This window comes from Ixodes scapularis, unplaced genomic scaffold, assembly GCF_016920785.2.
Source record: "Ixodes scapularis isolate PalLabHiFi unplaced genomic scaffold, ASM1692078v2 PGA_scaffold5__190_contigs__length_132052651, whole genome shotgun sequence".
Classification (NCBI taxonomy): Eukaryota; Metazoa; Arthropoda; class Arachnida; order Ixodida; family Ixodidae; genus Ixodes; species Ixodes scapularis.
Genome location: NW_024609880.1, coordinates 129,730,578 through 129,744,564, shown reverse-complemented (window position 1 = coordinate 129,744,564; position 13,987 = coordinate 129,730,578). Strand labels below are relative to the sequence as shown.

Sequence of the window (13,987 nt, the reverse complement as noted above, 5' to 3'; positions counted from 1 at the left end):
ATGGTCATCAGATTTATTTGTTTTGTTCCAACATGAACGCCAGAAAACCATCAAGTTGTGCGACCACCTGCGGACTACGTTCAGTGCGTCAAGTTCAAACGGCCGCCTGATCGTTCGAACTGTCGTCTGCTCTTTCGAACGTTTCTGCTTGTCGTCTGCTCTCTTAGACGACGCCGGCCCATAGACCAAATATGGGCCCGGTACTTGCTATAAGAAGTAAGTGCAGGCCTCAAAAGACTTAGGTTTGAAGGTTTGTAAGCAGGCTCGATGTAAAAAGTAAATACAAGGAGATGTTGATCATTGTTTCCAGTGACCATCAGTGACTTGCTATGCCTAATTGACTTGGTCCGTTTCTGCTTGCCATTTGCAGTATCGATGTTGACCATCTCAATTACGGTTCACGCTTTTGCAGCCCGAGCGGCGTCGCGACTGAAAACTGCGAGCGAAATCTCATCATGCGAATCAGGTTTTAGCGTACATACCGCGGCGTCCACGCGGAATGAATCGCCACATGTCACATGATTCACGCGAAGTTTCGCGGTGTAGCGAGCCTCGGTAATTTCGCTGACGCTGCTCAAGTAGTCAGACATCGCCAGGAAGACGTAGAATCAACAATTCGAACGCGGAAAAGGGCAGGGGGACTCACACCGACGCCGACAACATCGCATTTCAATGGTTTGTTTATGGGCGACGGCGCGCTTTTTGCCCACACCCCCATCGCGCATGCGCGGCGCCGGTGGCGTCCGCTATAGGGGCGCTCCGGTTTGTTTGTAAACATGAGTTGGTGTATATCGAGAAAATTGGTGGAGGATTTTGATCTATAAGGCTGTGATTCCAGGCATACAATATTATTTTAATGACGTCAGGAAGCCATGCGCTATAGGATAAAAAGTAAAAGTGAAGTCCCGTTTCCCGGAGGAAGGCTAGAAGGGAGCGATGGCGCGAGCTATGTGTTTAATTTTGAAACTCTGGTGGCCGGTTAGCAGGAAGGCCCACCCGGCTAAGATGGTGCCGGCGGGTCGCTTGAAGGCCCGTGCACGTCCAGAGGTGGTGCACTCACACGAATGTTTTAGAGCGAAACCTATCCCAAACGAGTAAGACAGCCAGGGAGGATGGAACCACACGACAAAATAAGAGCTGGAGTGGTTCGCCGCAGTGTCTCCTTGCTGAAGGAGCGGTCAACACTACGTATGGCGCGGACAGCCTGCATGGAGTCGGCGTAGTCGGATGCGGGGAGGGCGAAGAGTAGATAAAAGAGTCAAAAGAGCGGTCACGCCGCCCAGAAAGCCGCCAACTCTTCCAGCACCGAGAGCAGAGGGGTGTCCAGGAAGTACTAACACATTTTTTTAACAGCCAAAATAAAGGAGCAAACGAGGCCTGTACGGAGCCGTGAACCAGTTAGACCAGCATCCACGTAGGCTACCAGGTCTGCGTCCTCGAGCACTAATAAGGAAAGAGGAAGCGTAGTGACACCCGTTTGAAGAGAGCTTCGATGAGCCTGCCGGAGGCCGCTTAGACGTTGATTGCCGGTCGCCTGATAATGGCGCCAAGGGGGAAGCGGTGCATCGGAGGAGTCCACTAAGGGTACATGTGGGTTCATGTCATGTACCAAGGCACCTGCCGCTGGAATTACACCGAGCTTCACGGTCCGGACTTGACGTCTTCAATGGATAAGTTTGCCCAATGTGTTAAACTGCGCCGCAGTCTAAAGTGTCAGGATCGGTGTTAGCCGGGGGAGGGCCCTGTTACGACTGGCTTCCTCAGCTCCGTCCTAGAGTTCGCCTTCACCTGTTACCAACGGCGCTGGACAGACACGTTCAGATTCCTGAGATCGGCCCTTGAATCGTCGGGCCGGTGGTGGCCTTCGCTGGGGGCTTTAAACTAAAAAATAACGTCTTCCAGAGGCCACGAGACCATCTGGAATCGCGGGCCCTTCGCTAGGAGAAACACCGGCGTACGTGTGCGTGCCTGTGTGTGTGTGGGTCTGTTGGTGTTGGGTTTCAGCAAGAACGTCGACTCCTTACATCAGCCACCGGAGCGCGGCAAGAACGTCGAGGGATTACATCATCTGCGTCTCGCTGAAAGAACGCCCGGAAATTGCCTCAGCCAACCCCGCACTTCGGACACCTCGTGAACATTGGAACACCGGGGAAGGCTCCTCTCTCTCAGAGGGCCTTCTCGCCCTCGGAGGGTTATATAGCATGGGCTCAGAGAGCCCGAAGCCGCCGACTGCAGACTGCCGATTGCCGAATAATTAGTCGACCATGCTCTTGTATATTCACTGTATATAAAAGTTCTCCTTCAGTACTCCCACTCCAGGCCTGTTTCTTCGGGGCCATGGTAGCAGCGAGCCGCAGCCCCAACTCTTGGTTCCGCGCCTGAGGTCGCCACCCTCCCCAACGCAACAGCCCGTAATGACCTGCGTGGCTTCCCGATTAAGGGTTTCCAATCGGGCCCATTCGGCCTCGGCGAAGGGCTACAACTGAGATATAGCAGACAATACGAGGCTCAAATATCCAACGAATTAAGATCCGAGCAATGCGAGAACGGGCCTTTGCGAGATGCGGCTTAACGAGTGCATCATGCAGCAAGCTGACATTCGGGCGACGCCGAAGCCAGATGTGGTAAAGTCCACGCCGAGCACGCGCAGCGTTGACACCTTCGTCAAGGACTAATGGAACAAACCTGATCATCCTATAACCAGTGCAGTCGTACTGCACTGGAAAGATTGCTCATCTACAGTGTAAACCAGTGTGGCCCCTACTGGCAGACCGACCTTACGCTGTATAAATCACTAAAACGTCCAATTTGACTTTGAATTTTTCTCGGCTACCTCTGTCACTCATCCAGGGGCAAAGGACAACAACGTATGTCGGCGAGAGATTCTTCTGAAACATGACCAGCTTAGAAACAAGCCGTTTTCGTCGTGTTCAGAAGCGGACCTTCTTGAATGTTTTTCCCAGTGGGGCTCGACCGTTGAAAGGCTAGGCCTTCTTCAGTGATCCTTTCATACAGTCATGTAATGCGAAGCCATACTAAGGTATTTTGTACGAACTACATTATGAACGAAAGTACCACACCCCTTAAATACTGACAGCTATAAGTTAGCTTAAAGGAGGACCAGCAGAAATATTCTTCCGCCTGGCGGAAAGTCCTCCTCGCCCTCTTTCTTCTTGTATTGTAGCACGGCGAGGCGAGGGGAAAGGTCTCCTTTTGCGCCGGCTTCTTCTGAGAGGATAAGCCGAGAAAATCCCCATTCTGAGCGACGGGCGATCGGTGCGGCAGCAGCGATCTCGTGACTTAGAGGTAGCTTCAGCTCCTATCGCGTAATCTGCCCCATTTTTTTGGCGCTCACCAAGCCTAGCCCCTCGGGTGTAGGTTTTACGGAGCTGCAAGGCTGCGCCCGCGCAGTCACCGAATTTCCGCTGTCGAAGGTCTTTAGTTTAGCCCGTGGCAAAGTAAACGCATACTTGAGAGCTGCGATGCATCTTCGCACCCATTGAAGGAACGTTTCATAGATATTTTTGGTTGATCAAGGAGCTCAAAACACATGCGCGAGAAGTGGTGACTTGAATATGTAAGGATGACTCACATCTTCACAAAACGTTCCATCTTGAAAAAAAAACGGCTTATCACGCTCAAACCGGTTTCAAATTGGGATCGATGGAGAAGAGAACGATGTACCAGGCGCGGGCATCTTCTAGAAGGTCTCTGTTTTCTAGCAGCGAGCACAAACATTGTGTGCGTAACTCACACTATATGATGGTCAACGAATGTATGTGACATTTATATTTACGCATCTCAGCAACCACATGAGCTGAGAAGGCAGCTATGGTGTGTGTCGATACTAGAAAGTTCTAGTGGATCGTCTTTAGCTCTTGGATAACCGCACCCTACAACAATTTATAAGCTATAACCTTTCTGTGAGCATTCTTGATCGAGTGCGGCTATCGAAGCGTCTGATGTTATAGTTCAACGTTGCTTAAATCGGCGCTATAGCACGTGCTGCCACTTTAAAGTATTTCTGAGGCATTAAAAATAAAAAATAAAAAATCAACTGTAGCCTTTTTTTTAACATAATACGCGTTTGTAATTTGTCTGTGCAAACACATTTTAGTTAGCACGGACAAACTATTGCCGGTCTTTCTGATTTTGTTTTTTAGAAATAAATGATATTTAGAAAACTGTCAATGCAACTATCCAACCTAAGTGGCAGAGCTCAGTGCTAGACAATACATGTTGCTGGGCAGAAATAGTAAAAAGCGCCGATGTCGCGTTCGGGCTAAAAGTGCCACGTAATGCACGCGTACCGCTACAAGTGCGTCCGGACATTTCACCGAACGCCGTTTCATCGAATGCCGTTTCATCGAATGTCGTTTCATCGATGCCGTTTCATCGAAGCCGTTTCATCGAACGCCGTTTCATCGAACGCCGTTTCATCGAACGCCGTTTCATAGAAGCCGTCTCATCGAACGCCTTTTCATCGAACAATGTTACAGTCTGTAATACTTTGGAATTTACTTTAATTTTTATACACAACTTCATCTCATTCTCTCTTTTTTTTCTTTTGTTTCTGCTTTTATATCGCTGGGTGCAGTGGCGAGATAAGTTCCAACGTGAACATATCCTGCTTCGAGAAGAAAGCCTCCATGAAACAATGATCCCTCTCCATGTCACATGAAACAATTAAAAATGAGGCAAAAACAGGAAGCACAGACGCTTAAAAGTGTTTTAAGTGTCTGTCCTTTATTTGCAGCGTCGTGGTTTCAGCCATGTATGTACATGAGTAAGGCTTTTCAGTAAGTCGCATACCCAATTGTTTTTATTTCTTTTTATGCCAATTGCTTTTATTTTTAGTAATTTGACACCACCTTCAAAACAATTTCTCAAGTGACTACCCTAGTCTTAACAAATGCAAGGTGAAACATCTATAAAGCGCTGTTATGCCCCAAAACTCGGTACAGAGCCATAACTGAGAAATTCGATAAAACGGCCCTTGGCGATTCGATAAAACGGCGTTCGATGAAACGGCGTTCGATGAGGTGTCCGCTCATTCGGTGAAACGGCTTTCGATGAAATGGCGAAAAAGTGAGGTTCAGGCTTGGTCGGAGATTGCTACGGTTACACACGTACGCTTTTTCAGTTCTATCTCGCATAAATAAGCTTCTTGCTCAAATAAACAGGAGCATCTGACTTTTCGCTCATCTTGGCCTTTTGCGCGACTGTTAACAAGTTCTAAAACAGACAAAGCAAAAGTGATTTAATTAGCTCAGGATTATAGGTTGAGCGAAATATTTACAAAGTTCAAGGTTCCCTGAGTCGCCTTTTGTATTCAATTCCCCCTCCCCTCACCACCACTTCCTTCCTCTAAATAAACAACGTAGATTATTTTATGAACCACCAGTAATAGAGCGTACTCACAAAACGTCTATTTGGCGTAAGAAAGCGTAAGAAAGGCCTTGTTTAAATGTTCGAGCAATGAACTTGTTTTCTTACTGTGCGTGACACAGCTAGCACGAAACACAATATTGACATTTTTACGCAAGGGCCATGCAGAATTTAGTGTATAAGAACAAATTGATGCCTCGTGAGTTGGTGCCCAACGGAAGCACTCTTTACCGAATTGCTTGTTTAAAAATAACAACTTTTCAAACATAAAAATAAAACAAAATAACACCACTTTTTTGGGGGCCACTAAATTTACTGATTTACTATGTTAGCGTTGATTGTGCAGCGGTATGCGTACATTACGCGACACTGTTGGCGCAAACACGACATCGCGCTTTTTGCTATTTTCCCCAGCAATGTATCGACTCGCACTAAAATCTACCGCTTAGGTTGGATACTCGCATTAACAGTTTCCTAAACATCGTTCTCTTCTAACAAAAAAAAAAAGTGGAAAACACCGGTGATAGTTTGTGCTAACTGCGTAGCGTAGGGTACCTAAAAGTTTTTTTTTACAATGTTAAATACAATTCTGTGTCACGTTAAAAAAAATTGCCTGCTTTTGCCTTTGTTTCTTTGAGACACCGCAAATACTTCGAAGTGGCGGTCCGTGCTATGGTACCGATACAAGCAACGTTGAACCATAACACGACACGCTAGACTCGTCAAAAAGGGTTTTAATATTGTCTTTTCGCTCCATAGCCGCACTCGATGAAGAGTGTAAACAGCGAGTCTAGCTTACATTTCGTTGTGGGGTACGGACCGTATACGGTTATCTAAGTGGCTAAAAGCGACCCACTAAAACTTTCTAAAATTGACATCCACCCTTGATGCCCTCTCACCTCAGGTGCTTTTGGGAATGTGTAAATATGAATTTCATACATTTTGCTGGCCATCATGTTCTGCGAGTTAGGCACACAACAGGGCATTTTAGTAAATCGTTTTCAAAGGCCCGCTGCCACTTCAGGCGCGCGCTTCAGAGAATGCATCGAAGTGGCAGCGCGAGCTCCCGCTAAATATAGCGTGGCCTGAAAACATAGTCTGCTAAAGTTCTTCAATAATTTGTGCTCGCTCCTAGAAAACAGAGACCTTCTAGAAGATGCCCGCGCCTGGTACATCGTTTTCTTTTCAATCGATCCCAATTTGAGGCAGGTTTGAGCGTGATAGGCCGTTTTTTCTTGAAGATGGAATGTTTTGTGAAGATGTGAGTCATCCTTACATATTCAAGTCACCACTTCTCGCGCTTGTGTTTTGAGCTCCTTGATCAACCGAAAATATCTATCAAACGTTCCTTCAATGGGTGCGGGGATGCATCGCAGCTCTCAAGTATGCGTTTACTTTGCCACGGGCTAAACTAAAAACCTTCGAAAGCGGCAATTCGGTGACTGCGCGGGCGCAGCCTTGCAACTCCGTAAAACCGACACCCAAGGAGCTAGGCTTGGTAAGCGCCAAAAAATGGGGCAGATTACGCGATAGGAGCTGAAGCTACCTGTAAGTCACGAGGTCGCTGCTGCCGCACCCATCGCCCGTCGCTCAGAATGGGGATTTTCTCGGCTTATCCTCTCAGAAGAAGCCGGCGCAAAAGGGGACCTTTCTCCTCTCCTCGCCGTGCTACAATACCAGAAAGAAAGAGGGCGAGGAGGACTTTCCGCTAGGCGGAAGAATATTTCTGCTGGTCCTCCTTTAAAGAACATGTTGTTCTTTTTTTGCTTCTCCATTATTGTTTGAGCAAGTGTCAAGTGTCTGTTAGGGTACTTCACCTTGATTCCGGAGCTGTTCTCGCCGACGATGGCGGCGATGCGCAGAGAAAAGGGCACACAAAAGGCGAGGGCCAGGAAAAGGAGGATTTTTTCTCGGTAACCCTTGATCTCCAGCGGCAGGGCCGGCTGCGGAAACTGGCGAAGCAACATCTAAACGCAAGCATAAAAAAACAAATACAAATATTGGTTATTAGCGTTTTTTTGTTGTTAATCCTTGAGCACACGGGCTTACTCGTTTTTGCATTTTTTCAAGAATCGTAATTAAGTAACAAAGATATCGTAATATTAAAACAAATATCATGGGATTGCTACATCGATACTATCATTTATAAGATTTTCAAGGCTGTTGGTGTTCTCAACAAGTCTCGATCCAAACTTCCAATGAACATTATTTACTAATATACAACTTTCTACTTGCATCACATATAAATTATTGTCGCCTCATTTGGGGAAGCAAAACAGCCAGGTAAAGAAACTCCATGTGCTCCAAAAAGAAAACAGCTCGAAGTATGGCCAATGTACGTTATAACATACTTAGATGACCTTGTTAAAATACTGCATCTCATTATTGTCACCCATCTCCACCATTACACCTTAGTTTAAATATACTGAACCAGCAGCAAAATGCATATTAAGCTTTTTGACCAGATAGCTAACGTAGCACGAAATTTAATCGTTTGTTTTAGATATGTCTAGAAAACTCCATTAAGCAGAGTGGACTGTGTAGCCAAGATGTTAAGAAATAACCTTCTATAATTTCTAAAACATGCAATAAGAAGCAAATTCTTCGTTGAAACGAACACGACGCTACATCAAAAATACGTTTATGTTATTTGTTGATCATGACCAGATCTGGGTATCTATCGTAATAAGCCTTTTTTATATGTCATACTTTTGTGCTTTGTTCTTAATGCGCGAATGTATTTTGTTTTAAATTACTTTACTTTTACCGCCTATCTGCTTCAAAAAAAAAAAAAAAGAAGACAAAACGGGGGGGGGGGGGGGGGGGGGAGGAGCAAACACATGCTGGCTTTTTGCCTTATCCCTGTTTTCTGTGCGTATGTTGTTTGGACGAAATAAACTGAATTTGATTTTAAATGACAGAGTGTTGGGTGTTACAGAACTGAGCCTAGAAGTTTTCTATTTTCAAATGCATCTCGAGAATTAGAAGGCACAAGATGAATACACAAAAACAGCGTATGCAAGAAAACAAACGAAGACGCGAAGGAAACAACCCATTTAATTCTCTTTATTTTTAAATTGATAAGCACGCGATAATCGTGGAGAGATGCCAAAAGATTGATGCATCCTTTAAATTCCCAAAACGTAATATTACGATGTGAAAACTTATTCGGCAGTGAAGCCCCTTTGTTGCGATATCAGTCGCGTCTGAGAGTGAAGAAAGAACAGATCAGTCTTGCACCCATTTCTCGAAAAAAAAGGAATCGATTACAATTACGATTATTCTTGCTTTAAAATTATTCGATTAGATTACTTGATTACTTGAGAAGAAAATTAAGTGGCCGTTATTTAGGAAAGAGTAACTGTTACTTTTCCCGATTACTTTAGATGTTAAGAACGGCACATTTTCCTGCCGATTTGAAAAGAAAGTTTTCGTACTGTCGATTATCACGAAATTATCACCAGGATCACCAAATTATAAACTACTGTGGGGGATGAAAGAAAAGAACAAAACAACTTTCAGCCTTTCCACTCTGGTGAAGAACAAAGACCAGCGGAGTGGTACAATGGCAAGTAATGGCCGGCCACAAGTCGGCAAGCCAAAGTGGAAAAGCTGCCGCCATCTATGAGCAACGGTATCAACCAGATAGATGGCTTGCCGCCGTCGCTCATAGATGGCGGTAAGTGTCCAGAGTTCGGTGTCTTCATTTCTTTGTGGGGGGACACGATCCTGGGGAAAGTAGCCCCTGACAGCTCCACTGTAAAATGACTTTGGAGGGCGCTCGAGCAGCTGGAGCACGGGAGGCAGTTCGAGCCAGGGTATAATGTCCGGATCAGTAGTCGTCCTCTTCATTCTCTATACTACCTATTCTCTTAATCTACCAGTTTGAGTAAACCATCTTCCTGTCGGTCCGAGACATTGCTCGAGGATTCTTTGGAAGGAAACTTTGTTCATCATCATCTTTATTCAGGTACCTACTTCGCCATGTAACATTACAATAGGGGGGAATACAAACAAAAAGCATATGATCAAAAAGGGTTACATACTCAGCGCGTGAAAAAAGGCGTAATTGGAAGGTGTAGTGACCGTGCATGATGGAAGGGAATTACAATTGTGCTTGGTCTCTACAAAAAAAAAAGTGTCGCAACACGTCAACCTAAAAGATTTTTAAGGCATGGTTATTTCTGCGAGATATGTATCATAGATTTATCCTTTTCCACACCAATTATTTCCGTGATCAATATCGTGAAAGAATTTGAGACAGAGGAGCTTTTTACGGTCACCAATAATGAGTCACCAATCATAACTTTTTTAAACGAACCTGCAGCCAAGTTTTAAAAATGTTTCAAGCTTTTTAATAAAAAATGCGGTAGAAGGGTCTCAGACAACACACGCATATTTAAGGATAGAACGAACATGTGAAAAATAAATTGTTTCCTTGAGCGACTGAGGTGCAAGCTTAAAAATTTGGCACGAAAAGCCAGGCATACGTGAGGCCTTCGGGGAAACCTAGTGAACATATGCATTCCGCCGCAGATCGGAAGTGAATTACGCACCCAGATATATAAATTTCTTAACAGTTTCTAGGACTCTTTCATTTAGTGAATAACTATATGCTGGCGGTAATACCTTCCTTGTAAAGGTGACGTGTATAGTTCTTTTATGTTCAGAGTCATTTGCCATGACTGACACCATAATTGAGGGTTGTCCGAGTCTTTTTGCAAAATCAGGCTATCATGCGCGGTATTGACCTCTACAATCATCTGCAAACATTATAATGATAGAACAAACATCAACAGTAATATCATTTTTATAAATAAAAAACAAATGTGATCCCAAAACGGAGGCTTGCGGCACACCTGAAGTAACCTCAACCATTTGAGATTGGAAGCCATTTAAGACCAGACTTGTGGCCGTTACTCGAAAAATGTAATGGATTACAATTACAAATTACCGAGCCTCAAATATAATGGATCCCCATTTCAAATTACTTTCGCCGAAAAGTAACGGATTACTTTACTCGTTAGTTGAAAATTTCTTTCACGTTACTTTTTCCGTACACTTATCCAGAAAACAATGAAAACAATTTTGTTATTTTTCAAAACATTCTCGCCAACGCTACTTTTCATCTCTCATATGCCCGCATATTGTAGTCCTTGTAAAAATACAATATTGTATTTAAGAGAGAGAGAGGTGTGGGGGGTCCACCTGTAACCCGACAAGACATCGAAAGTTGCAACCACCCCTGCCATCCCGCTGGCTTACGGCCTCCGGAAATTATCCCTGGAATTGTACAAACAAAGCGCATACCTCCGCTACGCGATTCGCAGATGATGAAGCGATCTACGAAAACTCCCTTCTGACTCGGGTGTTTCGCCTGTTAATCGCAAGAAAAGAAAAACTTGGTTCTAACGTTTCAAATATAGCCAATGCAGAATGCAGGCGTCCCAGCTGACCTCGATGCGTTTCCGTAGATTAGAGTTTGTTGCTCTTGCTGATGACAACGTTCTTTCTTTTTTTTTTTTTGGGGGGGGGGGGGGGCAAGAAAGTATGCACTGAAACTCTAGGTTTTCGTTCTCCTTAATGCTCTGAATTTTGAACATCTCATTTAGACATGGCCGTGGAGACGACGGACACTTCATGACCGAAACCTCGACCAGACAAAGAAAAAGTGGCGGTTTCGGGTTCTCGATCGTTCATCGGTTCTCACTTTGATATATTCGTGGAGGCCACGGGAGGGGAGGGCCTAGAGAGCGAGAGAAGCGGTGGCCAGCGGTCTCACAAAACAATAGAAGATAACACCACTTTCACGCGTTCTCTCTCTCTCTGTCAGCACTCCTTATATGGCCTAACAACCCCCCCCCCCCTTCCCCTTTATGTTGAAAGTTGACTGCAAAGGGAGGAGTCGACTTGACCATCATGTCCAGACCAGTAAACCAAAAGAATTACTGTTCGTACCCTCGAAGACGATGCTCTTAGCCTCGCGCCGGGCGCTTTTCAGCCGTGCTAGAATAAAGTATCGCACATCAAAGCCAAAAAGAATTCGACCCCCTCGCGCGAGGCTACATCGTCTATTACGCAAGTTGTGAACCCGCGAATCGAGAGGGTACGGACTCGAGTTTGATGTCTGTGCAGGAGGCGGCAGACGCCGGAGAAGTTGAAAAGGGTGAAACGGTGTAAAAGACAAAAACAAATAGATACGAAGAGCTTTATCTTGCTGGGAGAAGAAAAACACGATGGAAGGCGACGGAGGTCCTACTCGGCGTTGTCTACTTGATCTGTGTCTTTTGTATATTTGTACATGCCTTGTCCTTTTTCCAGTGGTTCTACTAGTGACCGGTCATACAAGAAAATTGTGTTTTATTTTCGGCTATTCTCCCCTTCCTGATGTTTGGCGGAGCGTGTCAGGCGTCCGTTGTTCGTGCTCCGGCTGATTTTCACGTACATCGCCTTTCGTCCGGCTCCAGCATTCATTCTTTCTCAACGGCGCCCATTACAAACTCCAGGCACCCGACAACTGCATACCAGACTGCCCTGGGCGCCCGTCTCGTACTCCCAAGTTCTTCTGCCTCCCACCGACACCGGTCTGGCTAGGTTTACAAGGCGGTTACATGCTGTTTGGCTCTTGCTGCTTGCTGGGGACGTTGCACGAAATCCGGTCCCCCGCCCCACCTGTCCCCGCTGCTCAAGGAGTGTCTACGATACCGTGGCGGCATTACAATGTGACCTGTGCGACAGATGGCACCATCTCAAGTGCGAGCTCCTATCGCCCGGGTTATATCGGCACCTGTCCTCTTCAACCGAACCCTGGTTTTGAGGCGTATGTCAGTTGCCGCAGTTCGAAGAATCGCTGTTTTCGTCGCTTGAAGCTAAGAGTGACCTCACTCCCCACCCCGGTCTGGGACATTCGGCATCGAACCACCGGCACTCGTAACTCCATTGCGAGTAACCGCTTCAGCAGGTCAGCTACGTTCTGGTACACCAATTGCTGTAGTGCGAATAATAAACTGGCTGACCTCAGGCTCGTGCCATCGGTTCTCCCCGAGAATACCGTCTTCCTAGTCACGGAGACGTGGTTGGACGATAGTGTTCGTGCTGCCGAGCTCTTCGGCGTGGCCCTCGTCTCAGTTCATCGGCGTGATCGTTCATCTCATGGCAGTGGTATGCTCATCGCCGTGCCGTCCGGACTTCCGGCCGCCAGACGGGATGACCTCGAGCACCCGGAGTTAGAAGCGATTTTTCTAGAACTTCACCACCCGAAGGGTAACTCCCTCCTCGTCTGTGCCTACTGTCCGCCGTCCACCCAGGTGACGAGCTCCTCGATGCGTCCATGACGGAGGCGCTTACAAAGTCCTATCGGGAGGTGTTTCTGTTTAGAGACTTTAATGGCCACATCGACTGGTGGAGCTATGATGCTCCAATTCCTTCCGACGCAGCCGACGATGTTGTACTGGGCCTCGTGTCAATATCGGGGCTTTCCCAGATATGCCGCTCCCTTACATCCCAAAATCCAGTTGTCTCGACCTTGGTTTCTGTCACACCCATTCCAAAGTCTTTCGTGCGATGTCTACTCGGGTCTCTCCGGTGACCACTTGACCATTGAGTTCACTTATGCTCTGGTTCTACCACGCAGAGGTCACTTTGCGTGCCATATGAAAGTTCCACCGGACAGATCTTGATCACATGGCCAAACTTGCTCACCTTGACCCATGGTGCATGATTACCATGGGCGGCGACTGTTTAGCTAAAATGGACCTCTGGTGTGATTTGGCACATTCAATTCAGTAGGAGTGTATGCCCTGCGTTTCTAGTCGAAGGGGGCGCGCTCAAACGTTTTGGATCACAAAAGATCACATTCGTGTCGCTCGTCTGAAGCGGGCTCTTTACAAGTGCGCTGCCCGTCTGCAGTATCCTGAGACACTTGCACGGGCTAAGGCACTTTAGCGTTCTTTTAAGGTTGATCTGCATGCTGCCGAGGTTGCATTCGCAAAGTCTATCGCTCTACATGTGCGCAAAAAACCGAAAGTATTTTGGTCTTACGTCAGTCAGCATCAAACACTCCACATGGCTCATCTTTCACATCAAATGGCCAGACTGTCACCCTCCCTGGAGAGATCGCCAATCTTTTTTGCAACCAGTTTGCTTCGGTTTTCTCCTCTGCCTCTGCCCCTGTTTTACTTCATGGCTATGGCATTGGGGTTGATTTGTCTCCCAACCCTGATGTTCTCTCTTCTATTTTTCTTACTCCCTGTAACTTGGAGGAGGCCCTTGACTGTATCAAACCATCTTGCTCAGCTGGTCCTGACGGCATCCCTCCCATCCTACTTAAGATGATCCAACCTTATGTTCTTCCGTCCAGGATAGCTGGCGGCAGGCACTGGCCACTCCTGTTTTCAAAGAAAAAATAGGTCACACAGTGATCTAGCCTCCTACCGTCCAGTATTTGTGACTTAAATTCTGTGTCGTACCCTGGAACGCATGGTCAACAAACACGTACCCTCTCACCTGAATCGTCTTCAGCTCATGTCTTCGACTCAGCATGGCTTCCGGCACTCCCGGTCTTGTGAAACTGCGCTGGCCACCGTTTCCCATTACATAA

At 46.4% G+C, this 13,987-nt stretch overlaps 1 protein-coding gene across 1 annotated transcript in view; it reads right to left on the bottom strand.

The window, feature by feature from the left end:
- The window catches only part of LOC8031598 (ATP-binding cassette sub-family A member 2-like), a 68,187-nt gene extending 54,207 nt beyond the window's left edge, over positions 1-13,980 (bottom strand). The window contains exon 1 of the mRNA XM_040213781.3: positions 13,894-13,980. Coding sequence (XP_040069715.3) covers positions 13,894-13,980 — 87 coding nt within the window. The remainder of the gene's footprint in view (positions 1-13,893) is intronic.
- Positions 13,981-13,987: the final 7 nt, after the last annotated feature.